General features: G+C 48.8%; 1 protein-coding gene across 3 annotated transcripts in view; it reads left to right on the top strand.

The window, feature by feature from the left end:
* The window catches only part of INTS3 (integrator complex subunit 3), a 93,922-nt gene that overhangs the window by 46,446 nt on the left and 23,051 nt on the right, over positions 1-24,425 (top strand). For 2 of the 3 annotated variants that reach the window (XM_081173505.1, XM_081173507.1), the window contains 11 exons: positions 2,523-2,610; positions 3,643-3,722; positions 6,227-6,318; positions 7,368-7,474; positions 8,795-8,917; positions 11,456-11,585; positions 15,832-15,886; positions 16,702-16,805; positions 18,664-18,708; positions 19,998-20,117; positions 21,599-21,752. In XM_081173505.1, the coding sequence (XP_081029631.1) occupies positions 2,523-2,610; positions 3,643-3,722; positions 6,227-6,318; positions 7,368-7,474; positions 8,795-8,917; positions 11,456-11,585; positions 15,832-15,886; positions 16,702-16,805; positions 18,664-18,708; positions 19,998-20,117; positions 21,599-21,752 (1,098 nt within the window). The remainder of the gene's footprint in view (positions 1-2,522; positions 2,611-3,642; positions 3,723-6,226; positions 6,319-7,367; positions 7,475-8,794; positions 8,918-11,455; positions 11,586-15,831; positions 15,887-16,701; positions 16,806-18,663; positions 18,709-19,997; positions 20,118-21,598; positions 21,753-24,425) is intronic. The other variant, XM_081173506.1, reaches the window with a different exon arrangement.

The following is a 24,425-nucleotide window of genomic DNA, read 5'->3' on the forward strand; positions in this document are numbered from 1 at the left end:
TGGTATATCAGTTGTTTAAATAAAAATAAATAGATTTAGTCACCAGGCAAAGATGTTCTAGGTGATAGTTTTGAATCTTTCCAGCCCTTACAGTCCTCACTCCTGTCCAGGTTTTGGGGACGAGGCTGCCCTTGATTCCTGCCAGCTCTGGTTTTTGTGTTGAAACCAGCCCAGATCTTTTTCTTGGAAACAAAAGACTCAGTTATATGTGAATAGCCACCTTTCTCAGTGCCGTTCGGAGGTGTGTGTGTCCCCCCTCCTCCAACTCTTATTCCTTCCTGTGTTGTTTATTTTACTTCTTCTATTCAGGCGCTTCCCCCCATCCATCGATCCTCTGAGCGGCTTAACAAAACTTCAATAAAACGTATGAGAAATAAATAAATTAGAACAATACCATCCGTAGAAATAATCACATTTTTTAAAAATGAAAAATTGACAGCACAATGCAGGGTCCAGGGTCTGTCTGAGATCATGTGAACATGTGTGTGTGTGTGATGTCATGATGCCTGACACGATGACATCATCAGACATCGCCTAATGCATTCCCTTGAGCATTGAGTCAGACTCGGCGACACAGTGTCCTCGCCGAGGGCATTTTAAATAAGTAAACCTCTTTCCCAACATTGCCGGAAAGGAGAGGGGCGTGTTTTGGCACCACTCATGAAAACTATTAAGTCCTTTGAACATTTTTTACTTTCACAAACTCTGAAGGTAACTCTGGTGTGGTTTCCTGAGGCGCAGGCTCTGCCGCCTTGGTGGCTTTCCTCAAGGCAACTGGGGCTTAGCCCAGCTGGCAATTGGAGAAGGGTGAATAAGCGGCTGTGCATCCTTATTATGCAGCAGCGTCGCTTACCCTGAAACAGAAGCAAGCCCTGTGGGATGTCTGCGAATATTGTCCCTGCCTCTCCAATAACTAACCGTAAAGTTGGCAAAAATGTACAAAAATCCATCTAAGTTATGCTGGAAATGTAAGGATAGCAAAACAACGACAACAAACCTATGGTTACGTGAAACATACTCAATAAACACACAAGACGTAACCGGCTGTACTTTTGAATAAATAAGGTATCCTTTTCATTGTATCAATTGTAGATATTGGACTCTATGAACAGACGGGTGGAATAGACACTTATACATGTATGGATCTTATGCATGAACTGACTAGAGAATGAACTGATCCATTGGGTCTTCTGCTTTTTTCGTTGAACTTTATGAGACTTCCGTTGAAATCTACAATTGATACAATGACTAGTATACCTTATTTATTCAAAAGTACAGCCGGTTACGTCTTGTGTGTTTATTGGAAATGTAAGGATATGTGGTGGTCATGTAAAGGGCTTCTGGGAAATGATATATAATGAACTGAAAAAAAACCGTTTAAGATAACGTTTACAGTGGTACCTCGGGTTAAGTACTTAATTCGTTCTGGAGGTCCGTTCTTAACCTGAAACGGTTCTTAACCTGAAGCACCACTTTAGCTAATGGGGCCTCCTGCTGCCGCCGCGCCGCTGGAGCCCGATTTCTGTTCTTATCCTGAAGCAAGGTTCTTAACCTGAAGCACTATTTCTGGGTTAGCGGAGTGTGTAACCTGAAGCGTATGTAACCTGAGGTACCACTGTATTAAAAAAAACCAGAAGCCTTTTTACTAGGTTTAACAGGAGAAGAAATCCCAAGAGACCTAAAAAGACTGTGTATGCGACAACAGCTGCAAGAATCTTAGCCCAGATGTGGAAGGAGGAGAAGGTCCCAACAAAAGGGAGAGTAGATTACCAAAATGATGGACTATGCTGAAATGGCAAAGATGACAAAAAATGTAATCAAGAATGGGAAAATATTGTAGAATACCTTAAAAGCCACTGTAGTTACTTAGAAACATTAGCAGGATTGATATAACATTTCTGAAGTAAAATGATCTAAAGTAGTAAATAAGGAGATGAAATAGAATGGATAAATATATTTACAGTGGTACCTTGGTTTACGAACTTAATCCCTTCCGGAAATCCGTTCTTAAACCAAAGCGTTCTTCAACCAAGCTGTGCTTTCCCATAGTAGCGGGGGAACCCAATTTACAAATGGAACACGCTGAACATGTTCTGCTTCCAAGGCAAAGTTCACAAACCAAAACACCTACTTCTGGGTTTGCGGCGTTCTTAATCCAAGTTGTTCATAAACTAAGCTGTTCTTAAACTATGGTACCACTGTATATGCAAGAAAAGAGGGTAAAATATGGAAACCAGGGGGGGACAGGGGGAAGCGCAAGGGGTTTGTATAATCCCAGTCCTGTATATACGAAAAATGTTTGGAGTGTATGGAAATAATGTGAATATAAAAAAACTGAAAGGGGGAACAAAAGAACTAACCGCCTAGCTCTGCAGCCTCTCTTGGCTGGCCATAAGGGGGAATTTGATCTCTGGGACCCAGGATCTCCCTCAGGCCCTCCACACTGTGCAGCTGATCTGACAGGCTCAGACGAAACAGGTGTTGCAGTTGTCTTCATAGTCTCTCTTTTCCACCCCTTCCAGTCCAACGTAGCTGCATCCAACGCCAAGCTGGCCTTGTTCTACGACTGGCTTTTCTTCAACCCCGAGAAGGACAGCATCATGAACATCGGTACGGAGAAGCCCCTTCCTTCCTCCCTTCCTTGCTTCCTTGGGGCTGGCTGCGTCCCTTCTCCTGTCTCACACAACTAGGTTCCTGCCTCTTTCCAGCCCAATCTAGAACGGAAAGGTTGCTTCAAGTGGCGTCCAAGGGATGCGTAGCAAATGTTTTCACCTTCTCTAAATTATCAATATCACCATCATTAAAAACAGCTATTATTTTTATTATTATTAGGTTTTTGTCTCTTTTTTCCGCAGGAAGCCACCCAAAACAGCTTAAAAAGCCAAACTTGACCCCCATCCCATCTGCACTGTGCATTTTAAACACTGTGGTACCATGTTAAAACCATGACTCCCTCCCCCTGCAAAGAATCCTGGGAATTGTAGTTTAAGGGTGCTGAGTATTGGTAGCAGACATGCGCCCCGTTCCCCTACAGTTCCCAGAGTTACCTGGGAAGAGGGTTTGATTGTTAAGCCGCTCTGGGAATTGTAGCTCCGGGAAGGGCATATACCATAATTTTCAGTGTATAAGACGAAAATAATGTTCAAAAATTGTCTTATACATGGATAGTTCAGAGTGGGGACGGGTGATTGGTTGTTGCTGCGAGTAGGAGATTGTCAGTGGTGGATTTTCTTGTGATTGGCGGCTGCGACTGGCGGCGAGCGGGCAGACGATTTTTGGCTTCTGCTACATGTGCTAGTGGCAGTATTGGGCAGGCGGGTGAGTGATCTCCCCCCCCCCCAAAAAAAGTTCAACAACTCTGGGCAATCTCCCCACATTTTCTTAATTATGAGTCCCCCCCAAAATAGGGGGCGTCTTATAGGGGGGGCGTCTTATACACGGAAAAGTACGGTACTTGCTTATCTAGTTCACTATTTTCATCCCATGTTGAAACTGATTATGTCTGCCCTGTGCCCTAAATATTGACGTGAGCAAAACCGCCGGCCCTTGGTGCTTCTAATACAGGCAGCGTTGTTCAGAAAAGAATTAAGCCTTTATATTTGACTCCTCAGATGTAACGCCGGCTGTTCTTTTCCTTTGCAGAGCCTGCCATCTTGGTCATGCACCATTCCATGAAACCTCACCCGGCCATCACTGCCACTCTGCTGGACTTCATGTGTCGGGTAAGCCACTCCACCCCAGGGCATCTGACGGTAGTCAAGGTGATGTGTGGTCCACCCTTGGCCCCATTTCAAAGTCAGATCCCTAGTAAAGCGGTGACCTCCCGATTAGACTACATTTCCCATCAGCCCCAGCCAGCATGGCGACTGGTCAGGGATGATGGGAGTTGTAGTCCAGCAACACCTGGCAGACCATGGGTCCCCCATTAAAGCACCCACAGAGACATCCAATGCATCTCCGTTATATATTTTCTCTTTTGCCGATGATGCTTTGCTTTTATCCTGTCCTAATATTCATCTCGGAGACTGAGGTCCAGCTCCCAGGGCCTTCTGGCGGTTCCCTCACTGCAGTAAGCAAAGTTACAGGGAACCAGGCAGAGGGCCTTCTCGGTAGTGGCACCCTCCCTGCAGAATGCCCTCCCACCAGATGTCAAGGAGATAAATAACTATACAACTTTGAGAAGACATCTGAAGGCAGCCAGATGGGTGGCATATAAATTTATTGTTGTTGGTATTCCGTCCATCTGACTGGGTTGCCCCAGCCACTCTGGGCAGCTTCCAGCAAAATATAAAAAGAACAACAAAACACAGCAAAATATATTTTTAGGGAAGCTTTTAATGTTTGATGCATTACTGTATTTTAATATTTTGTTGGAAGCCGCCCAGAGTGGCTGGGGAAGCCACATTATTTTTATTATTATATTATCAAGACATTAAAAGCTTCCCAATACATGGCTGCTTTCAGATGTCTTCTAAAAGTCAGATAGTTGCGTGGCGAGTTCCCGCCTCCCCCCAAAGAAATAAAGACACAGGACACAAGAATTCAGGCTAATGGGTCAAATTAGGCCACAGCTTTATTGATTACAGGAATTGAGCGGTATTGGCTTAGGCATTGGTCCTAACTACTAACCGGCTAAAAGCCGGAAGAGTTAATCACCAGTGGGAGGAGTCCTGCTGAGGCACGTCAACTAGGACCTCCCCCCGGTGTCACCGTATGGGGGCGTGCCGTGGGCCCACACCTCCTTAGGCTTAGGACAAGGCCACGCCCCCCGGAATCCTTTACTGGACCACCCTTGCTTGGGGGAAGGTGATGGCGCTCCTTCCCCCTCATTTGCATAACAATAGGACTGTAACGCCACCAATGCCTAACCGCCAATACCGAAGAGTTGTGACGGTTTGCTACGAGGTAGGCGAAAACCAAATGGCTGGTGCCAATCTGCCATTTGGGAAAATTCCTACCAGGCCCCTTGACGGCGACCAACCGTAGTTCATAGCAATGTCAGGGAACCTAGCCTAAAGGGTGGGATGGGAGGGAAAAGCTGTGTCAGCTGTAGGGAAGGAAAGAGGAGGGCCCTTGGCTGTAGCTGGGTTAAATAGCCGAAGCCCTGCCCCCCGGCGCCAGCCGATTGGCTGGCCCAGGGTATGAGGTGGACGGGGATTCCCTTGTTACCGCGGGGGCTGGAGCCAGCCCCCGCGTGTGTGTGGGAGGGGCGTGAAGCCCGCAACCCCACCTCCTTGACATCTGATGGGAGGGCGTTCCACAGGGCGGGCACCACTACCGAGAAGACCCTCTGCCTGGTTGCCTGTACCTTCGCTTCTCTCAGTGAGGGAACCACCAGAAGGCCCTCAGAGCTGGACCTCAGTGTCCAGGCTGAACAATGGGTGTGGAGATGCTCCTTCAGGTATAGAGGGCCGTTGAGGACTTTAAGGTCAGCACCAACACTCTGAATTGTACTCGGAAACGTACAGTGGTGCCCCGCAAGACGAATGCCTCGCAAGACGGAAAACTCGCTAGACGAAACAGTTTTCCGTTTTGGAGGTGCTTCGCAAAACGAATTTCCTATGGGCTTGCTTCGCAAGACGAAAATGTCTTGCGAGTTCCTGCTGGTTTTTTTCCTCCCCCCCTTTTTTCTAAGCCGCTAAGCTGCTTACCAGCTGATCCGATCAGCAGATAAGCCGCTAAAAGCCGCTAATAGCGCTAATCCGCTAATCCGTCAATGGGCTTGCTTTGCAAGACGAAAAAACCGCTAGACGAAGAGAATCACAGAAAGGATTCTTTTCGTCTTGCGAGGCACCACTGTACTGGGAGCCGACGTAGGCCTTTCAGGACCCGTGTTACATGGTCCCAGCGGCCGCTCCCAGTCACCAGTCTTTGGCCTTTGAGATTTGTGTTGCCTTTGTGACACCACTTCTGTCCTCCATGATTCTACATGCAATCTTTGCTTTGCTTAATTGTTTCAATCAATGGCTGCTAGCCATAATAGCTGTGCTCTGCCTCTGTGGTCAGAGGGAGTGATGCTTTTGAAATAGCAGCAGCTGGAAATCCAAGGAGAGAGGTGCTCCTGTGGTCAGGTTCCTGCGTGACGGTCTCTCATCTGGTTGCCCATCGTGAGAACAGGGTGCTGGACGAGTTCGGCCCCTGGCCTGGGTTCTTCATACGTTCTCTACTGGGGAGCTTGTAAAAAATCTCATAAATAAAATGAAATTTCTCTCTCCCTTCTTTTCAGATCATTCCTAATTTTTACCCCGCGTTGGAGGCCCATGTGCGCCAAGGAGTCTTCAACTCCCTCACCCACATCGTGGAGAAGCGAGTCCTGGCGTAAGGAGACGGCCAATTTCCCGAGCTATTGAGTCCCCAACCTCCCCGCCAGTCCTCAAGCCACCAGTTCCCTCCAGAGGCAGACTGCCTCTGTCAGCAAGGAACCTTAGGTTTCCAGTGGGCCAGGGTTCCAACTGCTCCCTGCCTAATTTAATTAGCCCCTGTGGATAGCTCAGTTGGCAGAGCGTGAGATTCCTAATCTTGGGGGCCGTGTGTTCGAGCCCCACGTTGGGCAAAATATTCCTGAGTCATAGCGGATTGGACTTGATGACCCCTGTGGTCCATTTCGGTTCCATAATTCTAATGTTTTACTGCGTTTATTTCTGGCAGGGTGGATTTGATTTCAATCAAACCGATTTAAATCACTAGTCAGTAAGACTTGATTTAAATCATTATTTTTTTTACCGAAAGACATTCCTGCTGGTATAATCTTAATATTTACAACCAGATGAAGGTTTCCTTTTTCCAGAGTAGTTTCTACAGTTCTATCAAAAATTACTGATTTGGTTATACTATTAGAAATACATAGATAATTACGAAATTATTGTGAGGTTTAATAAGTTAACTGTTTATATTTGGACCACTTTCTCCTGTACTTCATTGGAAGGAGGAAAACAATCATTTCCTTAATAACAATTTAAACAATTTATTTAACTAAAACAATAACATTATAGTATATGTATCCATGTTTTTTAACTGATGTGGTTAAACTTTTTTTTAAAAACCCCCAACTTAGACGGAGTTTCAGCACACATGAAAAACAAATCCTTATTTCCTGATGAATAGCCTCTGGGCTATAATGTAACTTAAATAGAAAACTATCTTTAGAAAGATTTTTTTTCCTCCAAAAGCATTTTATTTTAAATATCCAATTTAAATTTTAAAAAAATTATTTAAATAAAATCAGATTTTTTGGTTTTAAAAAAATAAAATCGTTGATTTTTATCCACCCTGATTCCTGGGCTCCTTTGGGTGGAGAGGTGGGATATGAACGTAATAAATAAAGCATTGCCTATTTCTTCACCACCATCACCCTCCGCTTTTTGCAGGCACCTGGCTCCTCTTTTTGACAACCCAAAGCTGGATAAAGAACTCCGGGCCATGCTGAGAGAGAAATTTCCAGAGTTCTGCAGTTCCCCTTCGCCTCCCGTCGAAGGTAGAATCGAGGCAGATGGGTGGAGGGGGTTGGATTATATGACTCCTTCAGGGCTGCCTCAGCATAGCCTATCAGCACCCTAAGGAATTACTAAGAAAGGCAGTCCGTCAGGGATGCAGAGCCCGACTGCCAACAGCCGGCATGCCCATTGTCTGGGGGATGATGGGAGTTGTAGTCCAGCAGTATCCGGTAGGCGTTGAGTTCCCCGGCCAATCAGGGATCACGTATTAGATGTTGGGGCTGAAAGTTCCGGGACAGCTCTATTGAAGCAAAACCATGTTGCACTAACCCAGGGGTCAGTGAACTTTTTCAGCAGGGGGCCGGTCCACTGTCCCTCAGACCTTGTGGGGGGCCGGACCATATTTTGAAGGGGGAAAAAAGGAACGAATTCCTATGCCCCACAAATAACCCAGAGATGCATTTTAAATAAAAGGACACATTCTACTCGTGTAAAAACACGCTGATTCCTGGACCGTCTGTGGGCTGGATTTGGAAGGCGATTGGGCCAGATCCGGCCCTCGGGCCTTAGTTTGCCTACCCATGCACTAACCCATAGTCTGTTTTAAAACTGTGGCTTAGCTATCAACATCTCTCCCACCTCACTTGTGGTCTTGTGGTGAGCCCAGATCAGTAGCCCAGGAATAGGCCAAGAACAAACCTCAGTTTATTTCTGGCTTACAGCTTCCTTATTTGGCCAACCACGTTCTGGATTCACACGACAATACGAGCCATTTAATGCTGGGTCGTTCTGCTTACAACACCCATGGGTGCGAGGGAAAGCCGTCCAGGGGTGTCCCGATTCCTGATGAAGGGTGAAGCCTTCCAAACAGCTGAGAGTTGGGGGGCAGCTTAAGGACAGAACAAATAGATCCATGGCACCTGTTCTTTGCGGTCTAGGTTCCCTGTTTCATTTGATGCACAATCTTGGAAGGCTGCTGCCAGCCTGAGTAGACAGCACTGGACTAGGTGGAGCAGTGGTATGGCTCAGGATTGGGCAAGTGCCTCTGAAGATTGCATTGAAGTCGGGGCTGGGGAAGGGCAGCTTTCCATAGGAGAAGCTGACTTATACCGGCTCTGGCCTTTGGTCCATTCTAGCTCATACTGTCTACACTGACCGGCAGCAGCTCTCCGGGAATTTGGACGGGATAATTCCTAGTCCTTCCTGGAGATGCCGGGTATTGAACCCGGGACCTTCTGTGTGCAAAGCAGACGCTCTACTACTAAACCAAAGCCTTGCAGCGTGGAACAAGACAAAACAGCTTCTGGGAAGCCAGCATTCCTTGCCCCGCTGCCAGCCGCTTCTCTTTCTGTTCCTCCTAGCAGTGAAAATTGAGGAGCCGGTTTCCATGGAGATGGACAATCACATGTCCGACAAAGATGACAGTTGCTACGACAACGCAGAGGCTGCCTTCAGTGACGACGAAGAGGACTTGAACAGCAAAGGTGAGGAAGTTTTCCACAAAAGTTGCTGTGCGTCCCCACAACTTTCTTGCTCCCCGGGACACAGTTGTGTGGTCCATGTGGAAAGGTTCTTGTAGATGCAACAGGGCTGTGAGAGGAGAAGCCGCCATGCTCACACACAGTCTTGTTTTTCAAGGAGTCTGTTTCCAGCCAACTGTGGTCCTGGGCAAACACAATAACAACAGCAACAGTGGTTTCTGCAAACTATTGTTGTTATTGCTTAGTCGTTTAGCTGTGTCCAACTCTTCGTGGACCAGAGCATGCCAGGCACTCCTGTCTTCCACTGCCTCCCGCAGTTTGGTCAGACTCATGTTTGTAGCTTCGAGAACACTGTCCAACCATCTCGTCCTCTGTCGTCCCCTTCTCCTTGCGCCCTCCATCTTTCCCAACATCGGGGTCTTTTCCAGGGAGTCATCTCTTCTCATGAGGTGGCCAAAGTCTTGGAGCCTCAGCTTCAGGATCTGTCCTTCCAGTGAGCACTCAGGGCTGATTTCCTTCAGAATGGAGAGGTTGGATCTTCTTGCAGTCCATGGGACTCTCAAGAGTCTCCTCCAGCACCATAATTCAAAAGCATCAATTCTTCGGCGATCAGCCTTCTTTATGGTCCAGCTCTCACTTCCATACATCACTGCTGGGAAAACCATAGCTTGAACTATACGGGCCTTTGTTGGCAAGGTGATGTCTCTGCTTTTTAAGATGCTGTCTAGGTTTGTCATTGCTTTTCTCCAAAGAAGCAGGCGTCTTTTAATTTCGTGACTGCTGTCACCATCTGCAGTGATCATGGAGCCCAAGAAAGTAAAATGCCTCCATTTCTTCCCCTTCTATTTGCCAGGAGGTGATGGGACCAGTGGCCATGATCTTCGTTTTTTTGATGTTGAGCTTCAGACCATATTTTGTGCTCTCCTCTTTCACCCTCATTAAAAGGTTCTTTAATTCCTCCTCACTTTCTGCCATCAAGGTTGTGTCATCTGCATATCTGAGGTTGTTGATATTTCTTCCGGCATTCTTAATTCCGGCTAGGGATTCATCCAGCCCAGCCTTTCGCATGATGAATTCTGCATATAAGTTAAATAAGCAGAGAGACAATATACAGTGGTGCCTCACAAGACGAAAAGAATCCGTTCTGTGATTCTCTTCGTCTAGCGGTTTTTTCGTCTTGCGAAGCAAGCCCATTGACAGATTAGCGGATTAGCGCTATTAGCGCCTTTTAGCGGCTTATCTGCTGATCGGATCGGCTGATAAGCGGCTTAGCGGCTTAGAAAAAGGGGGGAGGGGAAAAAACCAGCAGGAACTCGCAAGACATTGTCGTCTTGCGAAGCAAGCCCATAGGAAATTCGTTTTGCGAAGCACCTCCAAAACGGAAAACTCTTTCGTCTAGCGAGTTTTCCGTCTTGCGAGGCATTCGTCTTGCGGGGCACCACTGTACAGCAAACTATAGTTCGGGTCTTATCCTAAATATTGAGTGAATCCCTGGTTTAAGATTCCAAACCACGCCTGTTCCCCAGCAGGCATGTTTAGGGCAGAGAGAGAGGGGAAAAGAAGCCTTATCTCAACCATGGTTTGCTTGGCGCAACACTCAACCATGCTTAACACAAACCAGGGCGTAGGCCAAAGCCACGTGAGAGCATGGCTTTCGTCCACCCCTTAACCGTGGTTTAGGTGTTCAGAAAGAAACACATAACCATGGCTAAAGAGGACAAACCTGGTTGAGTGGTTTGCTCACTCATATTTTGTGCTGGCTTGCTTGGTGACTCTTGTCTACGGTTTCTGAGAGGTCTTTCATGCCTTTCTTTTTTTATATATAAATATTTATTAAAGTTTTCACAATATTACATAATGAAAAAGAAAGAATACAAAATAAAAAACAGTTAAAAACAATTCCATCTTTTTGTCACTTATCTTTCATTTGCTTCTTTCCCGGACCTCCTCATACCTCCCTTTTTTGTATTCCAGTTCAATTTATTAGTTCAGCAATTCCTTTCCCTCCTTATTTTATCCTGATCTTTAATCTTAATATATTATAACATTAAATTTTTACCTGTTAAAAATCCAATTTTTTCATATTCTTTTATACCATTACAGCTAGAAACCACTTAACTTCAATCCAACCTGAGAGGTCTTTCATGCCTTTCAAGTCCGGCCCCACATATGTGGGGAGGGGTTGTTGTACCAGCAAGAGCTGAAGACCAAGATCTAAGCCCAAAACATTGAGAATGCCTGGCTTCCTTTTGAATGTGTTCTCCTGCTACCCACTGACAGAATGAGGGCATTCCATGTTTGGGGTTCGACTCCTTGGATATGCAGGGAGGCAGGATACGTGCATCAGAAGAGTCTGGCTGTGGGATCAGGCCAAACACTTACCTGGTCCAGCATCCTGTTGTCATGGGGGCCAACCTCTGGGAATCCCGCAAGCAAATCTCCTTGCGGAATCCGCCTTTCTGATTAAGCGAGGCTTAACATTTCTCATGTGCATTTCTGTGGCTTCGTCTCTGAACCCGGCTTGGTGTTCCTCCCTCGCAGGGAAAAAGCGGGAGTTCCGGTTCCACCCGATCAAAGAGGCCATCATAGAAGAGCCGGTGGACATCACCCCTTTCCTGGACCAGTTGGATGAGACTCTCAAGGACAAAGTCCTCGTGCTGCAGAAGGGGAGGTCAGTGCAGAGGCTGTGGGTCTGAGGAGCATGTGGTTACGTAAGGCAGACACACAAAAACAGAAGACGAGTCTGCTGGATCCGGCCAGCAGCCCATCCAGCCCAGCACCCTGCTCTCGATGTCGCTGACCAGATCTCTCAATGGGAAGCCCACCTGCGTTTCCCAGTGACTGGTATCTCTGTGACCCTGTCCCCATGCAGCTGGTCTTCAACTCCCAGCAGCCAGCAGAGGCTGCGGTCAGAGGTGATGAAGGATGTTGAGGTTCCCTTTCCCAGGCTATCGCTGAAGCCAGGAGAGCGAGAGGGATCGGTGCGCACCAATCCCTCTCGCTCTCCTGGCTTCAGGAGTAGCTGCACAGCCTGCATTCGCTCCATAAGACGCACACACATGTCCCGTTACTTTTTAGGAGGGGGAAGTGTGTCTTATAGAGCGAAAAATACGGTGCAGTGGTGCCTCGCAAGACGAAAAGAATTCGTTCTGCGAGTCTTTTCGTCTTGCAATGTTTTTCGTCTTGCGAAGCACGGTCCGTCGCAACTGCGCCTCTTCAAGCGGCTTTTAAAAAAAAGCGCAATACGTTTTTGTCTTGCGAAGCAAGCCCATAGGGAAATTCGTCTAGTGAAGCAGCGCAAAACTGAAATACCCTTTCGTCTAGCGAGTTTTTCGTCTTGCGAGGCATTCGTCTTGCAGGGCACCACTGTATTTTGAGAGCGTGTGACTTGCCCGAGCGAGCATTTGGTGACAAAACATGAATTTTTGAACCCTAAACTGCAGTGCCTCTCTGGCCCTCCCTGTTCCTTTTGACGCTTATTGCCCATCTTACATAGGAAGAGCACCAAACATCCCCCCAGAAAGCTTCATTCTTTCCTGCCTTCTCCAGCCAGGCCTCCTGGGTGCCATTTCTAGCCTTGACGTGACTTCCCAGTCACCAGCGATGGAATCACAGAATTGTAGAGTTGGAAGGGACCCTGAGGGTCATCTAGTCCAACCCCCCTGCAGTGCAGGAATCTCAGCTAAAGCATCCATGACAGATGGCCACCCAACCTCTGCTTTAAAACCTCCAAGGAAGGAGAGTCCGCCACCTCCCGAGGGAGACCATTCCACTGCCAAACAGCTTATTGTCAGTCCTGGGCGTGTTTTACTGCTGTTTGTTTCCGTGACTCCCATAGCATCAGTCAGCGTTAAAGGCAGGCTCTCTGTGCCAGCCCTTTCCTCCCCTGCCCTCGCGACAACCCTGCGGAGTTGGCTGCTTGGGGAAGCAGCTTTCCGAAGACCACCAAGGCAGGCTGTGTGTGTGTGTGTGTGTGTGTGTGTGTGTAATTGTCTCAGCCACGTTTCCCTTCCTTCTCCCCACAAGACCTGGGACCTCCCAGCTTTCCCCTTCCCGGAGTGCCATTCGTAGCTATTGCTCAAGAAGGACGAGTTCAGAATCAGTCCGCCCTCTCCTTGGAATCGGGCGGCCCACAGCTGGGATTTTGGAGCAGAAGGCTTTTGGCCCTGCACTCACCATTAATTTTGCATGTCATGACTAAGTGCATTTAATAGGTTTGTTTTCCGCAGAGTCTGCAGGATGCATATTTGTGTTTTTTGGGTTCCCCCCCCCTCCTTTATGGCTGGGTGGGAGGAAGGAGACCCGTGGCAAAGGGGTGGGGTGGGGGGGCGGGGAGAGACTTGGCTGCTTGCAGGGAGACGTTGGGCCAGATCCCTGCCATTTGCCAATCTCTCCATGCTGCTGCGTGCTTCCCGTAGAGATAATTTCACTCCTCAGAATTTTTGGGATAGCAAAACTCCCCCGCCCCTCTGGGATCTCTGGTTTGAGAGACCCGTTGCTTGACTGCTGGTCTTGATTAGCGTCAGACCCATTGCAAATGACGAGGCTTCAAGGGAAGACAGAGAGGTCCCATGGATTCCAGTGCGTCTGCTTTTAATCCTGGCTCCCACCAGTTGCATTTACGCCCTTGCTTTTTAGCCCAAACTGGTTGCAATTAAAATCCACATTAAGGTACAATATAATTAGTCCTCTGTTCGTCTCTGTGTGGCAGGTGGGACAGCTTCGCCTGGCCCCTGGCGCTGCTGGTGATGCAGTCTATCTTCGAGGCTTTCAGCTTTCGTATTAAAAAATAAATTATAAGTGTTGCCTCCTTTATGGCTGCACAGAGGAGCTTTTAAAGTGTGTGGGCAACTTCCTGCATATGAGATCACCTTGCCCACGCGCTCTTGAGGCTACCCTTACAGGCGCAATTGCTGGAAACCTTACTGTTTAATGCTCCCTCCGAGGAAATATGCCTGGCAACATCATTTCAGGGCTTTGGGTGCCTGGCTCAGGCATTCCTGTTTCCCCCTGGCATTTGGCCCTTCTTGCTGGATCGTAGCTTTGTGTGATTCTGCTGCGGTGTTCATTTTTTCAGCGGGGGTTAGGGCAGGATTTATCCTTCTCTCATCCTGTTCTTCGATTTCGTTTCATTTCACTTTTAATTTGTATGCCACCTTTCTATATTGCTGCTCACGAGCCGGTTTACAAGATGAAGAAAACGACAAAACAGATGCGCCTGATAACCTTATCCCATACGAAAAAAATGTCACAATAAAATGATTACTTTAAAATAAACAACAATAAAAAATGTCAGTGCAGCGTGCAACAATACACAGCGGTACCTCGGTTTCCGAGTGTCTCGGAACCCGAATGTTTTGGAACCCGAACGCTGAAAACTCGGAAGTAATTGCTTCCGTTCTCGAATGCGCCTTGGAAGTCGGACGGCTTCTGCTGTGTGGTTTCCCCCCTCTTTTTCTCCACTGACTTTGCTGACCGCCCTTTGAGCCCCGGTTGTCGAACGTTTCGGAAGTCAAATGGTCTTCCGGAACAGATTACATTTGACAACCGAGGTACCACTGTATGAACAACAACCAAAAAAAACCATGAAGAAATATTAAAATGAGTACAAATATGTATTATAGAGTGGTACCTCTGGTTATGTACTTAATTCGTTCCGAAGGTCCGTTCTTAACCTGAAACTGTTCTTAATCTGAAGCACCACTTTAGCTAATGGGGCCTCCTGCTGCCGCTGCACCGCCGCCACGTAATTTCTGTTCTCATCCTGAAGCAAAGTTCTTAACCTGAAGCACTATTTCTGGGTTAGCGGAGTCTGTAACCTGAAGCGTCTGTAACCCGAGGTACCACTGTACTTAGATGAGCGTTTATAGTGGGGGTGGAGAATCTCAGGCCCAGGGCCCAGATGTGGCCCTCAAAGCCGCTCTGTCAGGCCCCTGGGACTCTCCACACACCATGCTCTCTGGCTGATGTAAGAAGGAGCACATCGGCTGTTAGTTGGCAGGCCTCAGCAAATCCCTGCTGTGCCTCCAGCTTGGGAGGCGACCCTCCCAAAATCCCAAACAGGACGTCCTCTCTGGGCTCTGGTGAGGGTCTGCTTGCGAGCCAGGAGGACTCTCCAGGGTGCCCCGCATTTCCAGGATCTGCTTCCGGGTTCCCGGCAGTGCAGAAGTGGCGCACATAAACGGGGAGCAGCCTATATTCGGAGGCATCGCTGCCTCTGGCACCTGCAACTGCGACAGAGAAGGATGTGCAGGACAGGCGAAACCTAAGCAGAGGTTTACTTCTCAATCCAATCCCCTTCCTGCCCACGTCCCACACCTAGCGTTTCGGGTCCAAAATGCGGGGAGGCGTCTGCCAAAGTGTGGGAGCTGGGCTGCCAGCAAGTGGGGCCAAGGCTGCTGGCTCGAGACCTCCACTTGCTCACGACCATGTCTCTCATCGATGATGGGCCTCCAAAGCGGAGCCAATAACAACTTGGATGGCTTTTAAAGGAGGATTAGGAAAACTCACGGAGGCTGCAAATGGCTTCTAGCCGACGCAGCTGCCTTTCCCCTCCTTTCCCTATCAGCTCCTGAGAACCACAAGCGGGGAGAGAACTCCTGTTGCACTCCCAGCTCCTGCTTCCCGTCTGGCCTCTGCGAGAACAGGATACTGGACTAGAAGGGGCCTGGGGCCTGATCCAGCAACCAAGCTTTTCTCGTGCCCAGGTTATTAGATCTTATTTTGGTGGAAGATGTTAAAAGCTGGGCAGCTTTCTGCGTCTGTTTTGCTGGGTGTTGCTTACGCCGACTGAAGATGCTCTCAGTGTGCTCCGAGCTCGCTTGGCGTACAGAGCCCCAGTGTTTCCCCCTCCCTCCCTCCCTTGCTGTCTCTCGCCCTCTCTCCTTTAACTTGGATTTCCTCTTCTTCTTCTGCAGCGACACAGAAGCTCAGTGTGAGGTCATGCAGGAAATCGTGGACCAAGTCCTGGAGGTAACAGCTCCCCTCCTCTTGGAAAGTGGCACAAGGAGGCAGGGCGAATATTGGGTGGGGGTGGGGGGGTTGCTCCTGGAGGGACCCACATAGGGTTCGCACGGCACATTTAAAGCGCTATGATACCACTTTAAACAGGCACGTCTTCCCCTGCAAAGAATCCTGGGAGCTGTAGTTCATTAAGGGTGCTGAAAGTTGCCAGGAGACCACCCCATTCCTCTCCCAGAACTACAATTCCCAGAGTTCCCTGGGAAGAGGGATTAACTGTTAAGTCATGCTGGGAATTGCGGCTCTGTGCGGCGGATAGGGGTCTCCTAACAACTCTTAACAAACAACAGACCCTGTGATTTTTTGGCGGGGAAGGATTCCAGCTGTCGAGAGTGGTATGGCTCTTCAAATGTCTGGCCTGACCTGGTGTACACACCATGCATTTAAAGCCCATTTATGCCTCCTCCCCTCCTGGGATACTGTAGTTTAAGGGTGGTAGGTAGGAATGGGAGCTGTGAGAGGGGCGAGTTCCAGGATCCTTTGCAGGGGGAATGGGTGTATTCAGTCTCTAAATTAGCAGATGGGGACTGGTTGCTATTCTAAAGCGTGCCTGCAACATTTTCTGATGGCACCCCATCCACCCTGAGCGCCGGCAGCGAAACGGCTCCTCACCCCAATATTGGGCTCGGCTTTATTGACACCTGACTGCTGCCGCCGCCGCCGCCACCATCCCCCACCCAGTCTGGACAGGCGTCACGGTGGGGACGTTGGCAGTGCCCCGGCCTGTTGCCAAACGTCGCATCGTTCTGTTTTCCTCTTCCGCACAGGAGGATTTTGACCAGGAGCAGCTGTCGGTCCTCGCTTCCTGCTTGCAGGAGCTCTTCAAAGTTCACTTCCGCGGAGAGGTCCTGCCGGAAGAAATCACAGAAGAGTAAGCGGTTTGGGGAAAGGGGGGGCAGTTTTCTGTTCTAGAATCATAGAATCATAGAAGAGTTGGAAGAGACCACAAGGGCCATCGAGTCCAACCCCCTGCCAAGCAGGAAACACCATCAGAGCACTCCTGACATATGGTTGTCAAGCCTCTGCTTAAAGACCTCCAAAGAAGGAGACGCCACCACACTCCTTGGCAGCAAATTCCACTGTCAAACAGCTCTTACTGTCAGGAAGTTCTTCCTAATGTTTAGGTGGAATCTTCTTTCTTGTAGTTTGGATCCATTGCTCCGTGTCCGCTTCTCTGGAGCAGCAGAAAACAACCTTTCTCCCTCCTCTATGTGACATCCTTTTATATATTTGAACATGGCTATCATATCACCCCTTAACCTCCTCTTCTCCAGGCTAAACATGCCCAGCTCCCTTAGCCGTTCCTCATAAGGCATCGTTTCCAGGCCTTTGACCATTTTGGTTGCCCTCCTCTGGACACGTTCCAGTTTGTCAGTGTCCTTCTTGAACTGTGGTGCCCAGAACTGGACACAGTACTCCAGGTGAGGTCTGACCTTCGGTTGTTCTAGCTGGTTCTTCTGTTCTGCAAGAATGCAAAGGAATTCCTGAAGGACCCAGCCCAGGCATGGACCAAATGGCACCTGGGGACGTCTCATTGTGGGGTATCTAGTTGGCCACTGTGAGAACAGGATTCAGGGCTAGGTGAGATTTTCTAGATTTCTCATGAGTAACAGTGAGGGAGGGTTCTGGCCTTCACATTTTGCCTATGGACATCGTAGAGGTACCTGGCTGGCCATTGACTCCAGCAGCTCGGCTGTTCTGAGGCCATTATTATTATTATTATTATTATTATTATTATTATTATTATTAACATTTTATTTTTATTGATACTCATCAAAAAGATATGCAAAAGTTTATACCCAATACCAGAATAAAAGAAATATTTTAAAAATCTTATTAAAAAGAAACAGGACCAGAGAGAAGGAAGAAGGAAGAAGAGAAACAGAAGAAAGAAAATGAAAATGAAATATAAAGGGGTGGGAAAGGGGAGGGAGGAAAAAGGTGACAAGGCTTCTGATTCCCTGTCAGCTAAATATAATAACCTGTTCAAAGTATTCACTCAACTTGGCATCCAACTGTTTTGTTTTCTACAAACCAATATTTTTTCACTCTTCAAATCCAGTTATTACAAGTTCATTTTCTCTTTCACACAAAACGTCCATAATACGTTTCCAATCCTTAATAAATGTCCGTAATTATTTTTCTCTGATTAAACATGTTAAATTTGCCATCTCAGTCAGCAAAGTCCAATAATTTTATCATTCCTCCATAGTCGGTAGGGCTGTATCTTTCCATTTTTATGTATGTAACAATCTCGCTGCTCTAATCATATACAGTGGTGCCTCGCAAGACGAAATTAATCCGTTCCGCGAGTCTCTTCGTCTTGCGGTTTTTCCGTCTTGCGAAGCACGGCTATTAGCGGCTTAGCGGCTATTAGCAGCTTAGCGGCTATTAACGGCTTAGCGGCTTTAAGAAAAGAAACAAACTCGCAAGAACTCGCAAGACGTTTCTTCTTGCGAAGCAAGGCCATAGGGAAATTCGTCTTGCGAAGCACCTCAAAAAACGAAAAACCCTTGCGTCTAGCGAGTTTTTCGTCTTGCGAGGCATTCGTCTTGCGGGGCACCACTGTATTGAAGTAATATTCCATAACTCTTCTTATGGAGTGGGGATTTGAACCCTGGTCTCCCCCAGGTCCTAGTCTGACGCTCTAACCACTACACCACACTGGCTGTGGTTGACCTGGTGTGGCTATTTCTCCTGACACACGCTCCCTCTCTATTTCCCTGCAGGTCTCTAGAGGAATCCGTGGGGAAGCCACTTTACCTAATATTTAGGTGAGTCTCATGCATTCTGTCCTCTCCATTCTGATTTTGAAGCCGCCGAGCCCAAGATGGGGGACTAGACAGGCCTTTGGCCTGATCCTGCAGCCAGGCTCTTCTTTAGTTCTCATGTCCCTCGATTTCAGTTGCCGAAGGGCAGGCAGCAGAAAAGGGCTGCTTCTTCACGGCCTCTTCATCTGGTTGGTTGCTGCGGGTGGATTAGGTGTTGACATTTGGTCCGACCAGCAGGGGGCTCTTCAGGTGTCTCCTTGACTGGGTACAGGTGGACTTCCAAGATTGGGGGAGTCCAGGTTCCAGGGGAGACTTGAACACCCCCCCAGTACTTCATTTTTTTAAATAATAATAAAAACAAACCAGAGTTTTCTCCAATTTCTTGTGGCCATGATCTCAAAAATGCAAGCGTACCATGGCTTGCTGTTCTTCAAGAGTACCATGGCTAGCTGTTCTTCAAGAGTACCATGGCTAGCTGTTCTTCAAGAGTACCGTGGCTTGCTGTTCTTCAAGAATACCATGGCTAGCTGTTCTTCAAGAATACCATGGCTAGCTGTTCTTCAAGAATACCATGGCTAGCTGTTCTTCAAGAATACCATGGCTAGCTGTTCTTCAAGAATACCATGGCTAGCTGTTCTTCAAGAATACCGTGGCTAGCTGTTCTTCAAGAGTACCGTGGCTAGCTGTTCTTCAAGAATACCATGGCTAGCTGTTCTTCAAGAGTACCGTGGCTAGCTGTTCTTCAAGAATACCATGGCTAGCTGTTCTTCAAGAATACCATGGCTAGCTGTTCTTCAAGAGTACCGTGGCTAGCTGTTCTTCAAGAATACCATGGCTAGCTGTTCTTCAAGAGTACCATGGCTAGCTGTTCTTCAAGAATACCATGGCCAGCTGTTCTTCAAGAGTACCATGGCTTGCTGTTCTTCCTACTAGCTGCTGGCAAGCGACAGCTATGGGAGAGAAAGCCCAGACAGCAGAGCTGATGGAGCAGCCCTGCTTCCCTTCTCTCCCATTTCTGCAGCCTGATGGAGAGAGTAGCCCCCCGATGGAGCATGGCTGTAGCACACCGTAGCTGTTTTCTGTTGTAAAGGCCCTGGGTGCAAGAGTGCAAGGGTCTGGGTGTGAAACCTGCTGGATAGACGTCCCCAGTGCTTAAGGCACAAAATGGCATATCCCTTCGGAATCTCTGCCTGGACTGTAAAAGCACAACACACCCATACACACTGTGGTTGTGGGGTTGTCTTTGAACCTAACCCAGTACAGCATCAGCCTCCCTTCCTGCCCCCTTCCAGGAACCTCTGCCAGATGCAGGAGGATAACAGCAGCTTCTCCGTGCTCCTGGATCTGTTGTCAGAGCTCTACCAGAAGCAGCCCAAGATCGGTTACCACCTTCTCTACTACCTAAAAGCCAGGTAAGAGCACAAACAATCAGCGAGCCTGGAATTTTTTTTTTTAAGAGGGAAGCCTTGGGAAACTACCTAAGTCAGGGATGGGGGACCTTGTATGTAAATGCACAGCACACCCGTTTCCACATATGCACACCCCTCCCTGTCATCCGTCTAGGATAGCAAGAGACTGGCGCCAAACAGAGACAGGGCCATGGCTTGGGGAGAGTTCCGAGGGCCAGACAGAGTGGCCTGGAGGGCCACATTCAACCTCATCTAGTGAGATCGTGGCTGGGACAGGCAGTGGGGAGGAAACCTCACATCTCACCGCTTTCCACTGTCAGCCATCACATCCACACACCATGCATTTTGAGGGTGTGGCTTCCCACACCCCTCCAAAAAAATCCTGGGAACCGTAGTTTGCCACTCATTGAGCAGCAGTTCTCAGCGTTCGCGAACTACAGTTCCCAAGAGTCCTTGCAGGGGGGAGGTGTGTGCTTTAATGCATGGTGTGGACGAGACGTTTTCCTTTGGCCCGTTATATCGCAATCCCCAGGCAAAGCCCATACAGCAAACATGGGGTGAACTTCCAACCCTCTAGATGTTGCTGAACCCCCAGCAGCTGGTGGCCCAGGAATGATGGTTGTGATGTACTGTATTTTTCGCCCCATAAGATGCACCTAGTTTTTAGAGGGGGAATGCAAGAAAAGAAATATTCTTTAAAGGGAGCGCTGAGGAGAGCATGTATGCATTCCAGGCTCTGCTCAGCGCTCCCTTTAATGAGCTGCGTGGAGCGTGTGTGCGGCGCTTGCAGGCTTTTCCCCGAGGAGGGAGAAGGGCAGCCCGTCACTGACAGGTTGCCTTTCTCCCTCCTCGGGAAAAAGCCCCCAAGAGCCGCACACACGCTCTGTGTGGCTCTTTAAATGGAGCACGGCTCTTGCTGGCTTTTGCAGGAGGTGGGGGAAGAGGCAGAGTGCGGCTAAGCCAGAAGCTAGAACAGCGATCCCTCTTGCTGTTCTGGCTTCTGGGATAGCTGCGCAGCCTGCATTCGCTCCATAAGACGCACACACATTTCCCCTTACTTTTTAGGAGGGAAAAAGTGCGTCTTACAGAGCGAAAAATACGGTATTCCAGCAATGTACAAAAAGCCAAAGGATGTCCCCCCCACCTGCGGCATGTGGTATCCCTGAATGATACCTAGACGGCGTCGTTCTGCCACTTTGGGAGCAAGGGAGAAGACAAGGTTGGGGTGGAGAGTTCAGAGAGGACCAGAAGTTCGGCAGGCAGGGCTCCATGCAGCTCAGGATCAAGGCTTTGGGGCCATCAGGACGCGAGCAAAGGACAGATTTTGCACAACAGGAGAAGGGCAGATCACAGCCCCGAGAAAACCATCTAGAACTCTCGTGTCTCAGGCACGTGCTCCTTCTGCACAGAGGAACGGGTTCTGCTCCTTTGCTTGCTCACTTGTCTCTTCCCCCTCCATCTTTCTCTTTTAAAAAACATTTCAGCAAAGCAGCGGCCGGGAAGATGAACCTCTACGAGTCCTTTGCCCAGGCCACGCAGCTGGGCGACCTGCACACCTGCCTGATGATGGACATGAAGGCTTGCCAGGAGGACGACGTCCGGCTCCTCTGCTTCCTCACTCCTTCCATATACACTGAGGTGAGACCCAGAGGGAGAGGTGGCAAAGGCTGCCCTATCGCTGCACCCCTTTTTGAAACTCAGACTGGACTCGGCTCTGCTACCCCGTCATCTCACTCTGGTTGTGCAGCAGGGGGAAAAGCAAGCTTCCTATCACAGATGGATGCGGCCAGTTTGGTAACATTCTGCCCCAGGAGCAAGGAGAACCTGCGGCCCTCCAGCTGTTACTGGACTCCATCTCCCATCATCCCTGACCATGCTGGTTGGGGCTGATGGGAGATGGTGTTTCAACACTAGCTAGAGGGGGCCACGATCTCCCCATCCCTGCTTTGTGCCTCTGTAAGTGCATTTAATATGTGATCCCTGATTGGCTTGGACAGGGGTCTAGGAAAGGATGGTGATGAACCTGTGGCCCTCCAGATGTTTCTGGACTCCCATCATCCATGACCATGCTGGTTGGGGCTGATAGGAATTGGAGTCTCAGTAACAGCTAGAGAGGGCCATGGTCTCCTCATCACTGCTTTGCACTGTAAGTGCCTCGGTCCAGTATCTCTGAAGGAGTGAACCACCCCCATCGTTCTACCCAGACACTGAGATCCAGCGCCGAAGGCCTTCTGGCAGTTCCCTCACTGCGAGAAGCCAAGTTACAGGGAACCAGGCAGAGGGCCTTCTCGGTAGTGGCACCTGTGGAACACCCTCCCACCAGATGTCAAAGAGAACAACAACTACCAGACTTTTGGAGGACATCTGAAGGCAGCCCTGTTTAGGGAAGCTTTTAATGTTTGATGTATTACAGTATTTTAATATTTTGTTGGAAGCCATCCAGTGTGGTTGGGGAAGCCCAGCCAGATGGGTGGGGTAATAATAATAATAATAATAATAATAATAATAATAATAATAATAATAATAATAATAATAATATGGGATCCCTGATTGGCTGGTAGAGGTGTCTAGGAGAGGGTGGAGAACCTGTGGATTCCCAACTCCATCATCCCTGACCATTGGCAGCACCAGTTTCTGGGACTGATGGGAGTTGGAGTCCGACAGCACCGGAGGCCTCCCCAGCTAACAGCGACCCCTAGCATTTTCCGTGCTTGCCTCTTCTTTCGAGGCAGGTCCCTTTAAGGCCCCGCCCTCTCCCCTTTCCTCTACCAGGACCTTTGCTTCCCTTCCACCCTCCTACACTGCTTCCTCCGGTGTGTTTTTCTCACGGGCTCCTTGAGCGATCGCATATGCCTTGCAGTCCCCGAGCCATCTCTGGACGCGGCCGGGCTCCGGGGAGGTTTTACGCTGCCTGTTCTCCAGGCCGTTAGGTTTAATGAAACGTTTTATTGCTTCCATCGCTCAGCAGCCGACAGGCCAGCGGGGCGGGGCGAAGCCCTCGTTTGCCAGAGGCCTTTCCCCCAGAACAACCAGACCGCATTATCCTCTGCAGCCAACGGCTTTACCCCTTTTCGGCGCGAGAACCTCGGTGCCTTTTTCTTTCCCATTGCCTGTCTAGCGCTCTGCTCTCTTTGGTCCTCGGGGGAAGGACCTATAGCTCCGTGGGAGAGCATTTGCTTTGGACACAGAAAGTCCCAGGTTCTCTCCCTGGCATCGTCAGGTAGGGCTGGGAATATCCCCTGCTTGAAAGTCCTGGAGAGCAGAGACAACACTGAACTTGATGGACCCAGTGGTCTAAGGTTTCTCCCTATGATCCTCTTTAGTTCAGAACCATGAAGACTAGGAGCTGAGGGTTTGGGTTTCTTTTAGGGCTGTGGCTCCGTGGCATCATAGAATGAATGAATGACTCTCATCCATCCACGGAGGCAGAGCCTAGCCATTGTGGAGGGCAGCCCTCGATAGCCTCCGCAAAATTGTCCCGTCCATTTCCTCCACTTAACCTGAGAGACTTCCCCGCAGGGATTACGCAACACAAAACCTCCAGATAAAAACATGGCAAACCAAAGGCCTTTACAGTGGTGCCTTGCAAGACGAAATTAATCCGTTCCGCGAGTCTCTTCGTCTTGCGGTTTTTTCGTCTTGCGAAGCACAGCTATTAGCGGCTTAGCGGCTATTAACGGCTTAGCGGCTATTAACGGCTTAGCGGCTTTAAGAAAAAGGAAACAAACTCGCAAGAACTCGCAAGACGTTTCGTCTTGCGAAGCAAGCCCATAGGGAAATTCGTCTTGCGGAACGACTCGAAAAACAGAAAACTCTTTCGTCTCGCGCGTTTTTTGTCTTGCGAGGCATTCGTCTTGTGAGGTACCACTGTATCGCCTAACAGACTTCTATAAAAATAACAAACCCTTGTCAACACAAGAAATACGAGACAAACTAGAGGACACCTAAATGCCCTGGTTAACACATCACCAACTACATGCCCTCTTAAACAACCCAGTAGTAAAATCAGCAGCAACTAGGCCCCTGGCAACCTTCGGAAACCTCCTCCTAGCAACAAAGGGACACGGCAAAGGGATGGTATCCGCAATATTACAAAATACTACCCCAAAACCCCACGAACCCCCTTAAAACAATGGGAAGACGACATAGTTCTGCCGCTCAAGATAGAGGGAGAGAACGACGACCTCTCTGCAAAGCTGGGAGAGTTGCCGCCACAGCTAAAACCGTATTTTTGTCTTTGCGTTGCTGTCGTTTCGCTTCCTGTTTCGAATGGAGTTGCAAGTGTCAGGAGTCCCCTGCCCCCCCCCCCAT

The sequence above is a fragment of the Podarcis bocagei genome (genome assembly GCF_964188305.1).
Source record: "Podarcis bocagei genome assembly, chromosome: 16".
Lineage (NCBI taxonomy): Eukaryota > Metazoa > Chordata > Lepidosauria > Squamata > Lacertidae > Podarcis > Podarcis bocagei.